At 42.7% G+C, this 21,324-nt stretch overlaps 1 protein-coding gene and 1 long non-coding RNA gene across 3 annotated transcripts in view; one reads left to right on the top strand and one right to left on the bottom strand.

Annotated features, from left to right (window-relative positions):
- The window catches only part of Herpud2 (HERPUD family member 2), a 30,114-nt gene extending 12,727 nt beyond the window's left edge, over positions 1-17,387 (bottom strand). For both annotated transcript variants that reach the window (XM_070014253.1, XM_070014254.1), the window contains exons 1-3: positions 17,214-17,387; positions 4,190-4,267; positions 1,575-1,688 (exon numbers count right to left, since the gene is read on the bottom strand). In XM_070014253.1, coding sequence (XP_069870354.1) covers positions 1,575-1,688; positions 4,190-4,267; positions 17,214-17,360 — 339 coding nt within the window. In that variant the 5' untranslated portion in view covers positions 17,361-17,387. The remainder of the gene's footprint in view (positions 1-1,574; positions 1,689-4,189; positions 4,268-17,213) is intronic.
- A 199-nt stretch (positions 17,388-17,586) lies between these two features.
- Positions 17,587-18,823, top strand: LOC138821808 (uncharacterized). Its single transcript, XR_011370218.1, has 3 exons — positions 17,587-17,766; positions 18,264-18,445; positions 18,557-18,823. It is a non-coding gene; the product is annotated as an uncharacterized lncRNA (long non-coding RNA).
- Positions 18,824-21,324: the final 2,501 nt, after the last annotated feature.

Genomic DNA, 21,324 nt, shown 5'->3' with positions numbered 1-21,324 from the left:
GCAAGAAGGAAAGCATACTTATAATGAAAGTTCCCTGTGTTTCCAAGAAATTTAAAACAAGTTTCTACTACTCCCAATCCTGCCACCTCCAAATTTGTCATGTAAAAACTTAATGGAAATAAAAGTAACATAAAAAGATTGAGGTTCATGTCTTTAAAATATAGAGACTGAGCCAGGCACCAATGACTCACGCCTGTAATCCTAGCTACTCAGGAGGCTGAGATCTAAGAATTGCAGTGCAAGTCAGCCTGGACAGGAAAGTCCATGAGACTTTTGTCTCCAATTAACCACCAGAAAACCAGAAGTGGAGCTGTGGCTCAAAGTGCACTAGAGCATTAGCCTTGAGCAAAAAAATAAGAGTTCAGGGACATCCCCCATGCCCCAAGTTCAAGCCTCATGACCACACACAAAAAAGTTCAACCAGTACAGAAAATGTCTAAAACAATTTTAGACAAATAAAGCAAGGAAAAGATGAACATTCAAGTGCTGAAAAGGTAAGTGCACTGATAATTAATTCTTCCCCTTGCCCAACTGCAGTGATTACACAAAAGAAGCCTTTGAGCAAGTAATCTACCTTAAGAATGCTTGGGAAACTTAGCATTTACATAATTTAATCCACCTTGGATACATCATACTGTATATTTAACATACTTTACATACTACTACTATATATACTATATACAACATACTATATAAAACATATAATCTATATCAATAAAACATGTTGGTTAAAACATACTATATAAATAAAACATTTCACTGGTCTGAAAACCTACATTATATTATACATGCATATCATAATCCTGTCTTCTGAGTACTTCAGTAATGAATCCTGTAGAAACTGGCTGTATTGCTAATCTGCCACTCCGCAAATTATAACTTATGATAAACAGACTTCAAGATGGCCTTGTGTGGAAGCAGAGCTGTAGATCAAGTAGTACAATGCTAGTCTTGAACACAAAAGCTCAGGGACAGTGCCCAGTCTCTAAGTTCAAACCATAGACTAGGACACACACACATATGCAAAAAAAACAAACAAACAAACAAAACAAAACAAAAAAAAACACCCAACCAAAAAAGTGCCCACAAGATAACCTTGTATATTAAACATTTAAAACAAAATTTCATCCAGACAGTAATGGCTTACACCGGTAATCCTAGCTACTCAGGAGGCTGAAACCTGAGGATTGTGGTTTGAAGCCAGCACTAGCTGAAGCCTCTGAGACTTTTATCTTCATTAAACTAAAAAAAAAGTCAGAAGTGGAGATATGACTCTAGCCTTGAGCAAAAGATGCCCAAGGACAGTGCCCAGGCCCTGAGTTCAAGGCCCAGGACCAAAAAAACAAAAAACAAAAAACAAAATTAATGCTTTACTCTAGTTGTTCAAAATGCAATCTCAAAACCCCCAAGTTCCACCAGTTCCATTTTCCATTTAAGCTTTGCCAGTTTGTCTCTGGCAGTGCTGGGAATCGAACTGGCTTCTCCCATGCTAAGCAGTAGAATAGGGCCATTGAATTCACCCCAGCCTCTATTTACTTTTAGAATCAGAAAAACTTCCTCCGGAAACAACTCACAGAACTGCTGCTGGATGCCAGTGTTTCCGGACTTTCTTGGCTGGGACTGGGTTTTGGAGAAGTGGGAGGAGTCCGAGAGGTGCATACCAGGTGAACCATGTGATACTCATCTTGCTGAAATTAAAGAAAATCGCATCAAAGGGCAGCGCTGGGAATTTAAAATTCACAAAAGTTAGAAACTAAGCTGAACCATGTAACTCAAAACTTAAGCTCCTTTCTAGCCTACCCAGTTTAAATAGTTATTCGTTGAGGGCATGTTTGCCATTTTAACTCTTGAGAGGCCTGTCGAATTCGCAATTTTTTTCTCTCTACTTAGAAAATGGTCTAAATACTCAGTAACTGTCATATTAAAATTGTGACTTTGCCTATCAAATAGTCTTGAAGCAAACAATGCTGTTACAGTGCTGTAATACAACCTATTTTTTTAAACATTGAGCAACTTAAGCTCAGAAGGCCAAAAGTCATCTTTAAGTTTAGGTTCATAAACTTTGAATAATGAAAATGTTTAATACTTGATAGCTAGCACTGATAAAAGAAACTATCTAATTTGCCTTAATTTTAGCAAGGTGTGGGCTAGTTTTTTACTGTTTCTCTTTAGTCAAACTTTATCTACAACATCTATACATGAACATAAAGCATATATATGAACTGTATTCTGTAAATATTCTGTCTCAACAAACCTATAACCATGACTGAAGGAAAATGTGCTAAGCAATGATTACAGCTGACATTTTACTTTCACAAGATGGCACACACACATATGCACTTAGACCTAAGGCTCTTAAGTAAGAGGGAAAAAGCAAGCAAGCAGTGAAGGATGAGGAGCCAGCATTTCTAAAAGGGCAAGAAGATGACACCAATAGAATGATAAGAAAATGGGGCAGGAAGCAAGGGAAGATGTCCTGTCCTGAGGAGGAGCAGAAAACTACTTGAGAACTCAGGCTTGATTATCATGGCCTCCCACGAACTCAGAGTGGTGCTTAATTCTAGTGGTGATCCTGCTAAGAGAGCAACATACAATACTGTCTTTGGTATAAACTGAGAGGTACGAGAAGTACAAGAGCACTGGGCAAGGCTCTGCAGAGAGAAACTAACAGACCTGTGGTTGGCCAGAGTGGGGTAGGGCTCCTGACACCCAATGTCCCCTTGGCTTGTGTACACAGCACTAGAATGCTTTCCTATCCCAGCACAAGGCGCTTACTTATCCTTTAGACATCTAGTTCTACAGTCACAGTTCACTGACAGATCCACTTCCCTTCAGGAAGGTTTCTACAAACGTTTTATAACAGACCAGGTAAAGCAATGGCAGCATTTCACTAAGAAAAAAGATACATGGGCTTTGACAAAACAGTCCAAAAAGCTGTTCAGAATGTACACACACTGCTTAAAATGCCCAAATAAGCATAAGAGTTCTTTCATGGAGTTTTTCAAGTTGTTTAGTCTGAAACCATTTCTCCAAATAAAAGTCTTTTAAAAAGTATTCATTTCAAGACCAAGCTATCCTTGAGATAAAATAACAAATGCATGTGTATTTCAAACAGCAGATAGCACAGAGGTTTTAAACATAAAAACAGGGAACAGCGAGTGGGTGGAAGACAGAAATGTTTGGGACTACTCTAGATGACCCTGTAATTCTCTGCACATTGCTCAAGCCCAGAGAACAGAGTGAGCCTAAGGAGAAGTATGGACTTGGAGTGACAATGTATCCATGTGGGCTGATGAACTGCAGTGAATGTACCACTGCAGCATCTTATGTCAATGTGCACATGTGAGCTCAAAGGATGCATGAGGAATCTTTACACCTTCCATGCGGTTTTGCTATAAACCTCAAACATCTCTACCAACTGAAGTCTACGGGGGGGAGCAACTTGACCTACAACTGGGCAGAGTCACATGGGCAGAGCTAAGCCATCAACTATCACAGCAGAAGGGACACACTGACATTCAATTCTTTTTAAAGCTTCTCACAGGTGTGCAGAATAAAACACAGACCTTCTAAATCAGATCAGGATATCTACAACAACATTGAGAATTAAATACACTAAGGTAAATTATGTGCAGATATAGATATATCAAACACCCTTGTACAACTAACTGATGCTAATAAAAAGCATATAGTCACCTACATATTGAAAAGCCCTAAAAGTATAAGTTTCTTGGAGGACCATTAGCTACATGCTGTTAATAAAATTAGCAGGACACAAAAACAATGAAAAAGCTATGGTAATATCAGCATTCAGAACTAAATAATTTCACTCTATTTCTTGTTCCCAAATCAAGTTCAGAACACAAATAATTTGTGCTCAAATGTGCTGCCATTTGATAATGTTTCATCACTACTCAGCACTCTGCTTCTGCCCCATTAATAGGTAAGCCAAATACCTTAACACAAACACACAATCCTCCTTCATACTCCCTACCAGGGAAATACAAAAAAAACAGTTACCCAAACTCAGAAGAACCTACCACAGTGGTCACTTTCGAACATTATTTTGCTTGTGATATTACCCAAAGGGCTGATTTTAAGTAAAACCTGAATTGTTTAGATAAAGCTTCAGAAAAAGCTTCTCACAGTCTTCAATGTGTCTGGTTTCCAAAGGTGGCAGGATGCTTACTTTTCTGAGAATGTCCTTCAGCTGCAGGTGGTCAGGAAGCAGCCTGCCAGAATACACCAACCTCTGATCCTTCGTCAACTGAGAAATGGAATAAAGATAAGAATTCAACTTTTATAATGATACAAGTATAGGGCTGAGGAAAACATGATTAAATATTGGTAAGATAAAATGTTCTTTTGGGACAAATTATCAGAAAACTGCCATAATTTAAAACTTTTTGTTCTTCCAAGTTTCATTTAAGATATCTCAGAGCTCAGGAACTAGCAACCCATTGATAATAGAAGAATAAGATACAGATAATCACCATACTAAAAACCTGATAAAAAGCTAAGCTGCAAGTTTGTGTTTTCAGCTATCAAGCATGCGTACAGAGCTATCATTGAGAATGATATGATATCCCAGTGCTCCATATATCTAAGAAATAAAGATGTTCCTTCCCAATGGGGAAAAAAGAATACGACAAAGTCAATATCAACAGTAAAATAAAATTCCAAGGTTACTAGCTATTTTACATTGTTTCTGGTCAGCATTTTTTATCTAAAATATGTAAGATGATGAAATTTCTTCTTTTCTAAAATCCATTTGGGTTTAATTACAACTCTATGTAGTTATTCTAATTTTAATAAGCCTCACCACTCTCAGAAATGCTAGCATTTCAGGGCTGGGAAGGTGGCTCAGTGGCAGAGCGCTTGCCTTGCATGCATGAGACGATTCCTCAGCACCACATAAGTAAAAAGAAAAAAGCCAGAAGTGGCACTGTGGCTCAAGTGGTAGAGTGTTAGCCTTTAGCTGAAGAGCTGAGGGACAGCACCCAGACCCATAGTTCAGGCCCCACGACCGGACCCAAAAAATAAAAAATAAAAAATAAATTACAAAAAAAAAAAGAAATACTAGCATTTCAAAAAACACAAGACTAAAGAAAAACCAGCCAGCACTGGTAGCTCACTTAAGAGGTGAGATGGGAGGGTTGTGGCTCAAAGTCACGCTGGGCAGAAAAGCTGTGAGACTCTTATTTCCAATTAACAAACAAACACCAGAAGTGGAGATGTGGCTCAAGTCCTGGAGTGCCAGACTTGAATAGCAAAGAACAGTACCCAGGCCGGAGTTCAAGGAATTAAAAAAAGAAGAAAAATAAACACCTGTACAAAGATTCTGTTGTGAGGTCTGTACATGGATGTTCCATCATATAGTATACTCAAGACTTAATCTGCTAGTATTCACATGGAGAACAATGGCTGAAATACTCAAAGAGTATTTGTTTCAGTCTCTAGGTGGATCTGCTGCTAAATGGTCCTCTGAAGATTTTCACTGGCCTCACATTTCCACTTGATCCTCAAACTGCATACCCTTGCCAGCAGGAAGGAGTCCCTTGCAAGTGGTTCCAGTGTCCGTGGACTTGACCCAGATATACTCTAGCAGCCTCCTTGCTGTCAAGACAGAAACTGCCCCAGGCTCAGCTCCTGCCCCTGAGCCCTGGGGTTCACCATTGCTCCCTCCAGTGGGAGATAATGGTATGTGAAAGACAAAACTGAAATTAAGCATGTTGATATATACCTGTCTTCACTTCTCCAATATTCTGATGAGCAAAGGCAGAAGGGAAAATTAAATCTTGAGTTTACACTGATATTTCCTAAACAGTATTTTACTCATTTACATTTCCTCTCATCCTGAAAAATCTTGCTTGCTTATGACTTTAACAAATATATGCCATCAACAAATTACCTGTTTCATACCATCATAGGCAATCTCCCAATAGTAAGACTGTTATTTACAACAGTGAATGAATTATAAGATTTGTTATACCTTTTTTTTTGGTCGTTAGGATCTATACCTCTTAGGGACACTTAGTCAAAATACTAGGTTTCAAGTAATTTGAAACAATTCTTCTTACACCCATGTCACAATCCTGATATTGTTAAATCCTTGTGTTTCCACTTAGAATTTTTTTCTATTTAATTGTTGAGTTCTTAAGATTATATACAGTTTGCATGGTAGTAAATTAAAAATTTTAGAGCAAGGTACTTAAGGGTTTAATCTCTGTCCCTGACTCCCTATAGTTCTGGTTTACCCTTCCATCATTTCTTTGTAATAATAAGACAAATATGAACACACATACTTCAATTTTCCCTTTCTTTCTTGCATAAAAGACAATACAATTTAATTCCTTTCTTGCATTTCGATGTTTTCAAAGATTACACCTTACTCATTTTGACAAGTGCCAAATAATCTATTCTGTGAGAGGACTACAGTTTATTTATGAGTATCTGAATGTTTTCCAGAGCTTTTGTTGTTAAGACTCCCTTCTTCTGCTGGGCGCCAGTGGCTCAGGCCTGTAATCCTAGCTACAGGAGGCTAAGATCTGAGGATCACAGTTCGAAGCCAGCCCAGGCAGGAAAGTCCCCGAGACCAGAAAACTGGAAGTGGCACTGTGGCTCAAGTGGTAGAGCACTTGCCTTGAGCTGAAGAGATCAGGGACAGCACCCAGGCCCAGAGTTCAAGCCCCATGACCAAAAAAAAAAATGAAACAAAACAATAACAAAAACTGGAAGTGGGGCTGTGGCTCAAGTGGTAGAGCCCTGAGCACAGATTGGCCCAGGAACAGCACCCAGGCCCTTTGTTCAAGCCCCACAACTGATTTAAAAATAGTCCCTCCTTCATATTCTATTATTTATTTCTGCATCCCCAGAATGTGTGCTGCAACAGGAAAATTGCTAAAAGTACTCATGAAAGCAATCTCTGTAGAGTGGCAAGGAAAAATACTAACTGGAATGGGCTCCAGAGAAAACAACAGGAATATGGTTTCAAATAGTAAATAAAGGCTGGATATGTATCTCAATGGTAGAGTACTTGTGCAGCTTGCCCAAGGACCTGGATTTGATCTCTAGTACTGCAGAGAAAGAAGAGAGGAGGGGAGAGTCGGAGGGAGAAAAAGGGAGAGATAAGGAGAAGGGAGGGAACCGAGGAGGGAGAAGAAAGGAGGGAGAGAAAGAGAAAATAAATATTCACAACTAGAAAGGAACTTTGCACTGAAGAAAATAAAGGAATAGGACAATAGCTACAGAGGAAGTGGTCTGGTGTTCTGTTTTTCTATAGTGGCTTTGGAATTTTTAGGAGAAATCGAATATTTGTGTGCCAATAGAATAACCCAGTAGTAAGGAAAAACTAAGTGTGCCACAGAGAAACACAGATGTCAAGAGCAACATCTTGAGTCACCAACAAGGGCTGGGCCTTGTGCAGAGTTTGGAGCTGGGATTGTAGAATAGCATGGACAGGGAAAGAGGCGCTAGGAAACCTTACCATTGAGTCCCACACCCTCATACTGCCTCACCTCTCACCGTTAAGGAGTACAATTATAACAGTAACTAATTCACAGGAGCTGAACTGTGATGGCAACAGAAACACACACCAAGTGCACAAGCACATGATCACGTGACCATGGGGGGAGGGTAGGTGCTACTCTCTGGCTGGATGCCTGTGGCTTTGGGACTATTGGAGGAAGGGGTGAAAGCTGACTGTCTACAGCAGAGGGCACATGCTCCTGAAGACAATGAAAATAGGATAGGGACACTGCCTAGTGCGGTGCTTAAAGCCAAGATGGCTCTCACTTCTCAAGGACTAAGAAGGAGACCCCAGTCTGCAGAATAACTTTCAAGTCCCAGTTCAAAACAACATTTATAATAACAAATGGTAAGCTAGTATTTTACTTTCTCAATATAGATAGAAATATATTTTGATATTAATAAATGACCAGGTCCACAACACAAGTGACTTAACTCTAGACTTTCAGTGAAAGTATGAAGTGTTATCAACTACTTATCTGCTTTCTATATGGATAATCTCCATTTTCTTATTGAGCTATATAATAGTATTGGAATTAATCATATACTTTATCCAATGTATCACTTCCACATAAAGTAAGAAATAAAACCAGGGTAAAAAATGTAGCATTTAGGACCACAGATCAAAATATGTGTAGGAGTTACTAATGTATACCATTAACATACATTAGTAATCACAATAAGTTATATAATTTAAGTATACTATAAATTCAACTTCAAGAAATTTGCTCTCATAATTCATTAGTAGAGAGGCATAAAAATCAAACAGTAGCTGTCAGCAAGCCCAAGCCTTAAAACTTCAGCTAGATACACTTAGGAAGGCTATTCAGTCAAAAACACAGGTTCTGAAATTTCATAGCAGCTACAAAGTGAGCAGACAGATTGTCTAATAGTGATTTTTGTCTGCTGGGTCCAAGACCAGGACCAAACTTGGTACCTGATGCTTTCGCCCATTGGCTGGTGCTCTATCAACTGAAACACATACCTCCAACCAATATAGTGATTTTTATATCAAAATAAAAATGCAGAACTGAAGATGCTGAGAACTCCTAGTTTTAAAACTGTGGGTCCCAGTTGGAAAACACTATTAAATATAAGAACCTGAACATTTCCTATGTCATTCCAACTGCAGCTGACAGCATTAGCATTACCTGTAGCCCAGAAAGCCACTAACTCCTTATCCCCAAATCCTTCCTTAAGGCCTACACCATAGGAGGCAGCAGCTAAGCAAGTCCTCCACAGACTCAGGACAGTGCCAAGAGCTCCAGCAAAACACCAGACACCTGCAAGAAGGTGGGACCACACAGCTGTGTGCACCTCTGCAAGGGTAAGTGTGGGAAGGCAAGAGTCAAGGACTCACTGTCTCTATCCCTACTGTTCCTTTGCTAAATGTTCCTTCTAATTCCAAAAGGTAGGTTTCTTGATGTGAATTACTAATTTGTCTTTCTAGGAGCCAGACCTACACAGCCAACTGCTATGACATATGACTCCTTCACATGTCTTATAATAGTCTACTACAAGCCAAGACATCCACAATAGGTCTCAGATGCCAAATCCTCAACTTTCTCTGTCCTTCCTTGACCTCAAACAATGCCACTGGCTGCTGAAGTGAAAACCCAGAGCACAGTGCCCAGTTCTCTCACCTGCCTCCACGTCGAACTGGTAGCAAGTCCACAAGTGCCCCAGATCCAGCTGTCTTTCCATCTTCACTGCCTTTTTACTAAAGCGTATCTCAATTCTACAACAGCGTCTTAACTGGTTCTCTTGCTTCCAACTAAAGTTAGTAAAAGTACAAGTCAGCCAGGTGCCAGTGGCTTACACCTGTAATCCTAACTACCTGGGAGGCTGAGAGTGAGAGGTTCAAGGCCATTCTGGGCAGAGAAGTTTGAGATCCCCTTCTCAGACAAGCGCAGGGTATGGTGGTATACCCTTGCCACCCTAGCCACGTGGGAAGCTGAGATTGGGAGGGTACAGCTTCAATAGAGCCCTGGCAAAAGTCAGTGTAACTCCATCTCAATGAGGAAGCCTAGCATGGAGGTACACACCTGTCATCCCAGTTACCAGGGAAGGATTTAAAAATAAATAAATAAGAGAGAGGAGGGTCACAGCCCAAACTTACTAGCACCCTGCTAGGAAGTAAGACACTATCTCTACTATAACAAGCACAAAAAAGGCTGTAACTGTGGCTCAATGGTAAAGCACCTGCCTAGCAAGCCTGAGGCCCTGAGTTCTAACTTTGATACCACAAAAGAAAAAGAAGAAAATTAAAACTCACAACTATCCACAACACTGGATTTAGTTCTAACTTCATAGCCAAAGCCTGGCTTTTATCTCTCTCCAACTTCTGATAGCACCCTTCCCTCCTCCCTCTCTAGCCAAACTGTCAAATTCTATTTCAGCTCAAAGATGGACTTGCAGTTTTCTCTTCCAACTCCTGGGTACCCATAGTTCACTCTTACTTTTCAGAATTTAGCTTTAAAATGACCTTCTCAGGCCAAACTTCCCCAACTTACAAACTTTGTACAATATTCCCTTTCACACACTCCTCTATTTCCTTCACAGACCAATCACAACTTAACTGCACTCACGTGTTTAGTCTCTGCCTGGGGCAAGAATGCCAAGAAGAAAAGAAGAGCACCCCTCTCTTTGATTTCTAGGCTCCCAGAGCCCAGCATAAGGCCTGACACACACATACTAAAAGTCAGTTTATTAAATGAACTAATATTTTGAGCCCCAAATTGCTTTCATAGATATGAAAGCAATGCAATTCCTCTGAAATTCCCTTACAGTGTTATTTTACACATGATCATTAAGAATGGAAATAAAATATTTAGTCCATGAGTCACAACAACCCCTCTAAACCCTTTGCTGACATCAGATTCATCTGGTTCATTTCAGATTACTATGAAGAAGCAATCATCACGTGTTAGCATTTTAGCAACTATGCTACTTAACAGTCAATTTTAAGTAAGCTGTTTTCTCTTTCAATAGCAAGGAAGATCAATTTCTGGAAAAGTAGAACACAAAAGAAAAAATGAAAATTGCATGATGCAGTAACATACCCAAACACCTGGAAAAATATATACACACAGGTGTGACAGGACGTGAGAGCCTGGACTTCTGCACTGCTCCAAAGAACACCTCTGAGAATGTATGCATTATCCTGCCCATGTAATTGTAGCCCCTCTGTACAGTATGTTCTCAAATAAAATAATATACAATTAAAAAAAAAAAAAAAAGAACACCTCTGAGAAGACAGGCAGGCAGCTCCCCCAGAAAGTGAAGCACAAGCTGCCCTCTGACACACTGCACACCCCACCCAACATACACCCCCCCCAGAGTGCACACACCCATACAGTGCGTGCACCACACCCCACAAGGTGCATGCCCCATATGGCATACACCCAACACAGTGCACACTTCACATGGTTCCCACCCCACATGGTGCACGCCCCACACATGATGCATACCCCACATGGCGCACACCCCCCATGGCATATGTCCCACACATTCCTAGGAAACCTGAAGTCAGAAAACAAATACCCACACTAAAGTTGTACATTAATGTTTACAACATCACTACTGACAATAGCCAAAAAGTAGAAACAACCACAAGTGTCTGGTAATGGTACACGGATAAAGTATGGTATTTACATACAATCAAACATTACTCAACTGTAAAAAGAAATTAAGGGTTAATATACTGTAACACAGACAAATCTCACAAGCATTAGCTTAAGCAACAGACACCTGCACAAAGGCCATAGAACTATGCTTCCATTCACACACAATGCCCCAAGAGGCAATTCCAGAGACGAGGTAGTTGGTAGTTACCCAGGGTAAACAGAGAAGGAAGTGAGCACACTTCACTGGGGTCACGGTCTATTTGGGAGAGCGGTCAGACGACACTACACAACTGCACAACCGTGAAACAACTGTGGAACTGCACAGCCATGAAATGACAACTAGACATGGCAACGACTACACAACCATGAAACAATGACAAATACTGTACAACTGCACAGCCATGAAATGATGACACTGCACCACCACAAAACACTAAAAGGACTGAGTTACATATAAAAAAAAGGAAAATATTATAATGTGTGAATTGTAACTAATAATACTGTGGCTCCCAACTTAATATTCAAATGCCTTCAGAGAACCTGAAGTTTTAAAAAAGAAAAGGATTTTTTAAATTTTACTGTGACTGAAAACAGAAAACAAAGTTTCTCATATGCCTGTTACATGGAAATAATGAGACGAACTTCTGTCACTAAAAAGTTATTACTTCTTCAATTCAAATATCAAATTAACCAGGCACTGGTGGCTCATACCTATAATCTTATCTACTCAGGAAACTGAGATCTGAAGATTGAGGTTCAAAGCCAGCCCAGAGGTATGGCTCAAGTGGTAGAGCACCAGACAAACAAAAAAGTTAAAGAGAGCACCAGGCCCCAAGTTTGAGCCTCAGTAGTGGCATACACAAAAGTGTCAAACCAGTTGTTTGATATAACAAAGGTTAACAAGCAACTGAATTTTCAGCGTTATATTTTGGTATAGGCTATAGCATTGGGGAAAGTACAGATATTTTAACTTACAAAATAATAGTCTAATCTCTCCAACGTACTGTTTTGCTGGATTAAGCATACATTCCCTTATTAGTTAGGATAAGTCAGGCTAGCTGCTGTAATTGCCTGAATATTTCAGTAGATTAACACAGTAAGATACTATTTTTCTCCAAATGAAAAATATTACATGGCACCCTTTAAATGTAAGAATCCAGAAGACTAAGAACTACCAAAAGAGGAAGCACTAATCTGTACTAATTGTTGAGCAAGAGGTTGTACAGCTTTAGATGCTAGGGTCAGATGCACTGCTCTTCCTGGATGCCCACAACCAGACCCTATGAATCCGATCAAGTACGCTCCCTTCCTGCTCTGCCTGGAGAGAGCCTGGCCATATACGACAGAGCAGAGGCAGCTATAAGGTGAAGAACAAGCTGGAAACACCCATCAGCTACATGCAGAGCTACTCCAGTAAGACAGCCACTTCACTAGCCAGCCCAGAGAAGAGTGCTGTGACTCACTCAACAGGCAAGGAATATTAGACCTCCTGGCCTGATACTCAAAAATAAACACTAATCTGGAAAAAGTTGTGTCTTTCTAAAAAGTTTTTTATGTATGTACCTTATCTAGCCAGCAGAGCAACTCAAATATTAAAAGCATCTGCCTAACAAGTACAAGGGTCTGAGTTCAAACCCCAGTGGGGGGTGGGGGTGGGGGGGAGTGTTCATGTGTTTGTGTACACCATTTTCTAAGGTGGCTGAAACAATGTTTAGCCAGATAGCAAAAACTGAATATTATGTATCCCTTACACATTTTAAATAGTTACAAAAGTCTAGAAAGATAAGCTTATAAAACTAGTAATACTATATTTCAATTTTTATATAGTTAATATATAAAATATACATTTTATATCAAGGACTAAAAAGTTCTCTCAGAACTGTATCAGCTTAAAAACTCATGTTCCCACCATTACCAACTTAAACATAATCAAATATTACATACTAATTTTAAACTTTAGAATGCCTAACATGATAATGGCTGAGCAAAAGCAACCCTCAGTTAACCAGAACTGTAACATGTTCTTTGAAAGTAGCCATTTTCGGGCAGGGAAGGTGGCTCAGTGGTAGAGTGCTTGCCTTGCATGAATGAGGCCCTGGGTTCGATTCCTCAGCACCACATAAGCAAAAAGAAAAAAGCCAGAAGCTGTGGCTCAAGTGGTAGAGCGCTAGCCTTGAGCTGAAGAGCTGAGGGACAGCGCCCAGGCCCAGAGTTCAGGCCCCACGACCGGACACACACACACAAAAAAAAGTAAGTAGCTGTTTTCCATGGTGTTGATATTTGTGCACCTCCTGGTACACACCTCCTCTTAAAGTGATATGGCACTTGCTAGTGAACTCGGCGTAATTACTGAAATGTACTTTGAAAATGGCGGCCTTCTCCCTGCAGCAACAGCAGTATAAAGAATCTAGGAGCAACCTTCTCTGGCACTCCAAATACAATTCTCTACTTGGCGGTTTCCACTCCAAGGCCAGTCCCACAGGACAGGTACTATGAACAATAGAGAATGCCAATTCATAGGACCTAGTAGACTGAAATGACACACCGAAGCCACGTGCTCAGCAGTCTTGGGACATTAAGGTGTCAGCCAGCTCTTCTTTATGGTTTATCAGGATAAACAGAAATATACCAAGCTGGTGAGTAGGAGTAATTACACATTTGTCTATAGAGACCATCCAAGCATATATGTATAGACTTATTCTACTTACAGGAGCAAAACTGAGATTACAATTCCTTGCCTGCCTAGCTCCATTACTGTATAGGTACAGATGCAACCATCATGTATAACATGAACAGCAAACATTCAGGACCTGCACTTTCAAGTCAGACCAATCTGGATTCAAAGTCAATTCTCCAACCCTGTAAAATCACCACTATTCAGTTTTCTTACCAGTAAGACAGAGCTGAAAATAAATCTTGTCAGATATTCATAAGGAATACATGGAAAAAACACACCAGGTGCTGCTCAGTGGAGTACTTGTCCCACATGGCTACAACTTAGTAAATGGTAGTTTAACATCAAAGGAGTTAAATAAAAGCATACCAGACAATCAAATCTATCTAGTATTGCATAAATTGGAGGAAAAAAAATTTAAAACCCTATTTTTAAAAGGCTTATTATTACTGCGTTACTAAGTAACATAGTGCAACTTTAGCTCTGAAAGAAAATTAATAGCTGACTAGAAGCGGGAGGAAAAGGCCAGATGTGGAGGTCATACTTTTAGTCGCATCACGTGGGAGACTGAGGGAGGAGCCTGGGAATTGGAGACCATCCTGAACAATATAGCAAGACCCTATGTAAAAAACAAAACAAAACACATAACACATTTACACACAGTCCCTGTTAAGTCATCACTGTGGGTGGTCACAGGAAACCTAAACTTCTGTTGTAATATTGCTTAGTTACAAAATGTTCTTAATTAGCCTGGAGCCGGTGGCTCACGCCTGTAATCCTAGCTCCTCAGGAGGCTGAGATCCGAGGATTGCGGTTCAAAGCCAGCCCAGGCAGGAAAGTCCGTGAGACTCTTATCTCCAATAAACCACCAGGAAACCGGAAGTAGCACTGTAGCTCAAGTGGTAGAGCGCTAGCCTTGAGCTGAAGAGCTGAGGGACAGCGTCCAGGCCCAGAGTTCAAGCCCCACAACTGACAAAAAAAAAAAAAAAATGTTCTGAATTACAAATAACTTCATTAAGTAAACTTTTATGATTCTATTCCTATGCTCATGACTACTAGAACTATGGAGTATCACTGAACAGCTGCACCATTTCAAATTAATTGTGATGAAATTTCAAGTTATAAGTCCAGAATGTAAACCTATGGGATCTACTAGATATACAAGTTTTCACTTAAATTCTACAATAAACACCTGTAACCCTGGCCCACTCTTGTTAAACTAGAAATGAAATTCCCTTGCAATTACATGCCAAACAGAGAAAACTAGCTACCGGGTGAAGATATGAATAGGATGCATGTTATTTTGAACAGCCTCCAAAGAGGCAGATGGGTGGGAAAGGAGAAGTTTTACAACTGATCTCCAACTCAAGCAGCTGACTAACACACAGGAGCACTGACACTCCTCCACTAGTGCCTGGCCCTGCCAGGGACAGCTCCTGCCCCAACAGGGTCACCCAGGGCAGATAAGGCCAATAGACTTCACACTTAAAAACAAGAGTTTGAGAAAGTCATGCTCTTGTCCATCATATAGCTCACTTAGTGCTTTTTGGTTTGGTTTAATAATATATCACGGAGATTTCACGTAAATGCATGCTTCAGTACATATATAAATGACATCTGCTCAAGAATGTAATACAAATGGTATTTGGGCTAAATTATCAGTGGCACAATGGGAATCCATGACTTATATTTTCCTTTTGCTCTCTTTTGTTAGTGAGTATGAACTGTACAAAGGATTCCATAGTGATGTTTCTATATGTCTATATAATGAACTTTGATCAAATTTACCTTCCCACTCCCCAGTTGTAACTAGTTTCCAAAGGTGCTTTCTACTTCAAAAATGTGTATATCTAACTATATGCAACACAAAGCCTTTTGTACCAAAGAAATGCTTTAGCAATTGTTGTTTGCTGTGTATCTTAATTTTCAAACATATGCGATGAATAACCAAGAGCTCCAACTAGTTTGTTCCAAGTACTTAAAGGTCCCCGCCCCTCTCTAATAAAAATATTGATATCACAAAGTACTAATAAACATGGTTATGCCAACTGAGCTTTTTCTGCAAAAACCACCGTAATTCTTCAGTTGTCCTAGATGTTTTAAGAACCCAAATTTAATACGGCAGGACTGAAAGTTCTAACTCATAAATACCTTCAAAGATGTAATCTTTTTAGATACAGAACAGGCATGAACACACAGGTGCTTCCGAAGGGCCCACGCTTCAACTGTCCTGACACCAAAGATATTTCTTACCTGGAAATCTGTACCTCTTCCATATTTAAAGATAAGGTTTAGTAATTGGACACTCATTCTTCAAGAATGAGAACTTTATTACAATGGAGAATGTGAAGATTTCACTACTCCAGAACTTTTTAATTACCAGCCAGGTCCCTTCTAATGACACTCTGGGAACAAACAAACTAGTAAGCTGTGCATTTTACTTATCTTTCCAATAATCCAGATGTGGTGGTTCAGAATGGAAAACATAGCTGGAGTAATATGGATGACAAAGAATAAAAGATTCACCAAGTGATTGGGGTAGGGGGTGGAAGGATGATCCAATATTTTTTTCTATGACATCTTCAAGAGAAAAGGGTGGTGCCAGGGAAGAACAGACAATTTCCAAATGATAATACTGCTCCTTGAAATACATAGCCATTGTGAAAGTGTAGTTTGTATGGGGGTACATACTTATTTCCAAGAAAAATAATTTCTCTCCACAGTCAACAAATTCCTGAGGTTGGGTGTTGAATGTGACAATGGAATTTGGGTCTAGTACACAGTCAGAGCTCTAATGTGGGTTGTTGTGCTTCTTTATTTTTAAAAGCAACAAAAAGAATGCATCCATGCCTGGCCAACAGTGGTTCACGCTTGTAGTCCTAGTTCTTCAGGAAGCTGAGATCTGAGGATTGAGGTTCAAAGCCTGCCAGAGCAGAAAACTATTATAGCCAATTAACCACCACAAAAAGCCAGAAGTGGGGCTGTGGCCCAAGAGGTAGAGCACTAGCCTTGAGCAAAAAGGCTTAGGGACGGTGCCCAGGCCGAGTTCAAGCCCAAGGACTGGTACGCGCGCGCGCACGCGCACGCGCACGCACACACACACACACACACACACACACATACACACACACACAAAGATTGCATCTAGCGTTCTCGCATTAGGCTGATGACTCTATATTATGTTGCCTGTCTCCATACGTGCAAATTCTGCACACTCCCACTAACGAACAGAACTTCCTGGGTCGAATATTGAGGACAGACTGTGCACACAGAGCCCTCCCGCAAGCTCGGGAGCTGAGAGCACTGGCGGTAACGGAAGGCAGAGCTGGGCGGGCGGCAGCACTTGCGAGATTACTGGGGCACACGCCGGGGCCCGCAGCACTTACGGGCTTACTGGGGTACACGCTGGAGAGATGCGATTTTAGTTTCCCCACGGTCCAGTTGAGGAAGCAGCTGACGGTCTGGTCGCGGTACTTCTGGTTCGGGGCCTTGATGACGAGGGTCACCGGAATCTCCATCCCGCTGGGGTCCATGGCCCTCGGGTGGGCCGGCCGTGGGGAGGCCCGCGGCGACGCCTCGGGGAAGGGGCCGGGTGAGGCGCGGGGCTGGGGGGGGGGTGGGCGCTGGGGCGCGGGGCCGGCCGCGGCGGGGCGCGGGAGTCCTCAGGGTGCCGCGTGCAAACCAGTCACAGGGGCGCGCGCCGGTGCGCAGGCCATGGCAGGTCCGCGGCGACGGGCGGCGGGCGGCAGGGCGGCGGTGCCCGCCGAGCTCCGACTGCGGAGGGAGGGAGGAAGGGCGGGAAGGAGGGAGGGCAGTGAGGCGGGCGGGAGGGAGGGAGGGAGGGAGGGGAGCCGCGGCCCCGCCCCGCCGCCCCCGCCCTTCCGCGACCCCGGGCGGACACGCAACAAGGCCCCCCCCCGACGCGGCGGGACGGCGCCGGTACCGGAGGAGGGCTCTAAGGAGGGGAGGCCCCGGGGCGGCGGCAGCTCGGTCCGGCCCACACTCTCCGTCCGGCGGCGGGGCGGAGCGGGCGGCCGAAGGGCGCGGCCTGGTCTCCGCCGGATGCCCTCCGCGGGGCGGCGCCGGGCCCCGGGTGGCCCGAGCGGCGGCAGGTGTCAGAGGGCGGGGACGGGGACCGCGACGCCCTTCCGCGGCGCGCTGATTTTGGGGTGGTGGCGGCGGGAAGGGGGCGCGGCCCCTTTAAGCAGGGTGGCGCTGGCGGACGTGCGTCGCTACGCCCCGCCTCTCGGGCTTTGTCGGCTTCCTGCTTCCGGCAGCGCGGGGGGCGGGGCTGGGACGGGCCTGGGCGGAGCTGCGTCCTCCGGATGGGGTCGTCGGCCCCGCGGGGCGGGGCGGGGCGGGGCGGGGGGCGGGGCTTCTCCGTCCCGGCGCCTCCTTCCGGACGCTGACGTCTCTGTGGGGGCCTGGGGCCGCAGCGGGGCCGCAGTCGTGGCTGACGGGGACCTGGGGTACGTGGAAGAGGTGGGGACTCCCGGCCTGCGGCCCTCCAGCCTCCGTCTGTCACCGAAGCGGGCGAGCGCTTTCCGGACAGCACCGAGTCCACAGGACGTGAAGAGGAGCGTTGAGGGCCGTGCTCCCATGCTCGTCCCCGGTGAGGGTATGTGGGGTGAGGGGTCGGGGTGGGTCGTTGGGGGTGCGTGGCAGAGCCGCTTCCAGGACCAGGCCAGGAAGTGAGCTGACCTCTGACCTCTGCCCCTCCCGGCCTCAGAACCACCGCATCACTGACCCAGGGGAAGCTGTACTCAAGTATCCGAGGCAACAGATTTCTCCACACCCTTTCCCCCTATGCCACCTGGTCTTTATAATAAACCTTCATTGTATCCTCTAAATTGCTCTTCTGAAATAAGAGTCACGTCTCCCCTATTCCCAATCAAGAAGAGACTCTTAACTTGCTCTGACTCAGGTTTTCTGCACCAGACTCTGGTCTTTATCTACAGTCACCCGGAATGGAGCTTTAACTGGATGCCAGCCAAAAAAACACAGTCTGTCTCCATTGCAGCCATGGAATACACCTCCAGGACAATGAGAAGTCACTACTAGAGTTCCAGGTGTGGAGGCAAGAGACCTTCCAGATAGACACATTCTGCGGGCCTCAGCTCACACTCGCGCTGTACACACTCGCTCACACCTGCCTTCCTGGAGGCCAGAATCTTCCTGAAGCAACAACCAAGAGAAGGAAAACTAGCTATATTAGTCGCATTTGCCTCATTAACCAAAATACCTGAAAAAACAACTTAAGCCAGGAATTGTCTTTAGTTTGTGCTTTTAGTTCATGGTCACTTGCCCAATGGTTGGGCAAAATGCCATGGGAGAGTAGCGGTGTAGCAGAGAACTGTTTACTCCTTGATGCACAGGAGGCAGAGAGGGACACAGGAATGGGCCAGGGAGGAGAGCCTTCCCAACATCTTGTTACTTCCAGGTAGATCTAGCCACCTAAAGTTTCCAAAACCTCCAGAAGCAGCATCAGCAGCTGGACACCAAGAGAGTCTGTGGGGACATTTTATATCCAAACTCCAACAATGACTGTGCCATAAAATTGAGTCTTAGTCTTTGATGATGTTATACCACTCTACAAGCCCTGCTCTGTCTTACCTAAGACTTAGGTCAAATTCCTGTTTAGGCCATGAAGTCTGCACAGCCACCACCTCTCAGTCCCTCAGACCCCATCACTTAGACGTTTGACTCAAGCTTCTGAGAATCCTCTATAAAATCATAAGCTGTGTGCACACCACCCTTGACACTGTGAAATGCATATTATTACTGAAAGGTACATTAATAGTTACTAATATAATGTATTTCACAACGATAATCATTATTTCCAGTAGAGTCCATCAAAGATTCACTAGCATGGACAAATGTAAAACTTTGTAATAACCAGGAAAACAATGGAAATAAGCCAGAACTCGAAGTGGCGCTATGGCTCAAGTGATAGAGTGCTAGACTTGAGACAAAAGAAAAAAAAAAAAGGCCCTCTGTACATCACCTTTATAATAGATTTTTTTAAATTTTAAATCATCCTGAACAAATATAATTTATTTTCTTCAAAGGTTATCTTTGGTATATCTAGTATTTATATTCCCATATATAAAGGGATTGGGGCTGGGAAGATGGCTCAGTGGTAGAGCGCTTGCCTTGCATGCCTGAGGCCCTGGGTTCGATTCCTCAGCACCACATAAGCAAAAAGAAAAAAGCCGGAAGTGGCGCTGTGGCTCAAGTGGTAGAGCGCTAGCCTTGAGCTGAAGAGCTGAGGGACAGCACCGAGGCCCAGAGTTCAAGCCCCACGACCGGACCCAAAAATAAATAAAGGGATTGTTTGTATTGGGGGGAAAAAGAGCTCAGGGACAGTGCCAAAGGCCTGTAGTTCATTCCCTAGGACTGGCACACACACACAAAAATAAAATAGATTGCAGTTTCATTTTTAAAATTAAAAATCAACTGCTTGCTACAGATTTTTTTCATAATTATTTTTACACAAAATTTGGAGTGCCTTCCAAGAATCCAAAATATCTTTTATGATGTTGGTTAGCATACTTTAGTTTATTCACTTGTTTGGTTAGTTGCTGCCTTGCAATGAAAGACTTCAAGTCAAGTGATGATCTTGCAGTGCAAGTGTCAGGGTGATGTAGGCCATCTGTCTCCTGATTGCTTCCATTTCCACTTTGGCCATTCTTGTCAAGTTTTACAGATTCTGTCACAAAGCAGCTAATCAGGTTTCAATCAAGTGTATTGTTTTCACAAAAAGAAAAAAGAAAACCAACTCTGAAAACCAATGACGATCAGTTCATTTCAATGCTGTTCTTTTAAAATCTTAATTGGTCCCAGATGTTTGATTATAAAACATGCTGTTGAAAATGGAGGGAAGAAATGATGCAATACTGTGTGTCTATAGTTCCAGTTTCTTAGAACACTTGACAGGAGGATCACTTGAGTTCTGAAGTTTAAAAGCAGATTAGGCAACATAGCAAGACTCCATCTCAAAAACAAAGAAAAGAAAGAAGAAAACCACACACATTAAATGATAAGAATATGTTTTAGGTGGAGTGTCCTCTAATGAATTCTTAGAATAGCCCCAAGACATAGTGGGGACACAGAAGCTCAGTAATGGTAAATGCCTTGCACAAAGTCACCCACTAATTGAGTTTCAAATAGAGTTCTGATTCCAGCCTTACATATATTCTTCCCATTATACTGAACTTGCTTATTTGAATATAGGCATGGATGACAAGGCACATTTCAGAGAAAAAAAAATTCCAGAAACAATATTGTAGAAATCATCTAGACCAAGCTTCCAAATGTTTCCAGAATCTTGCCCCATATTTCTGCAAGGCCTTGAAGTCAGCCTTGGCTTAAATCTTTGCGTGAAGGTGGAGCACCTTGGCTTTCATTGCAGCCACAGTTGTTCTAAGTGAGTTGAAGCCTGCATCACTGTCATTTCTCATAAGGTCAGCTCTTCCCCTCTTGATCAATCCAGATGTG

The sequence above is a fragment of the Dipodomys merriami genome, unplaced genomic scaffold (assembly GCF_024711535.1).
Source record: "Dipodomys merriami isolate MVZ:Mamm:240054 unplaced genomic scaffold, mDipMer1.0.p SCAF_94, whole genome shotgun sequence".
Lineage (NCBI taxonomy): Eukaryota > Metazoa > Chordata > Mammalia > Rodentia > Heteromyidae > Dipodomys > Dipodomys merriami.
The sequence above is the reverse complement of the archived record's forward strand: the minus strand, read 5'-3'. Positions and strand labels throughout refer to the sequence as shown.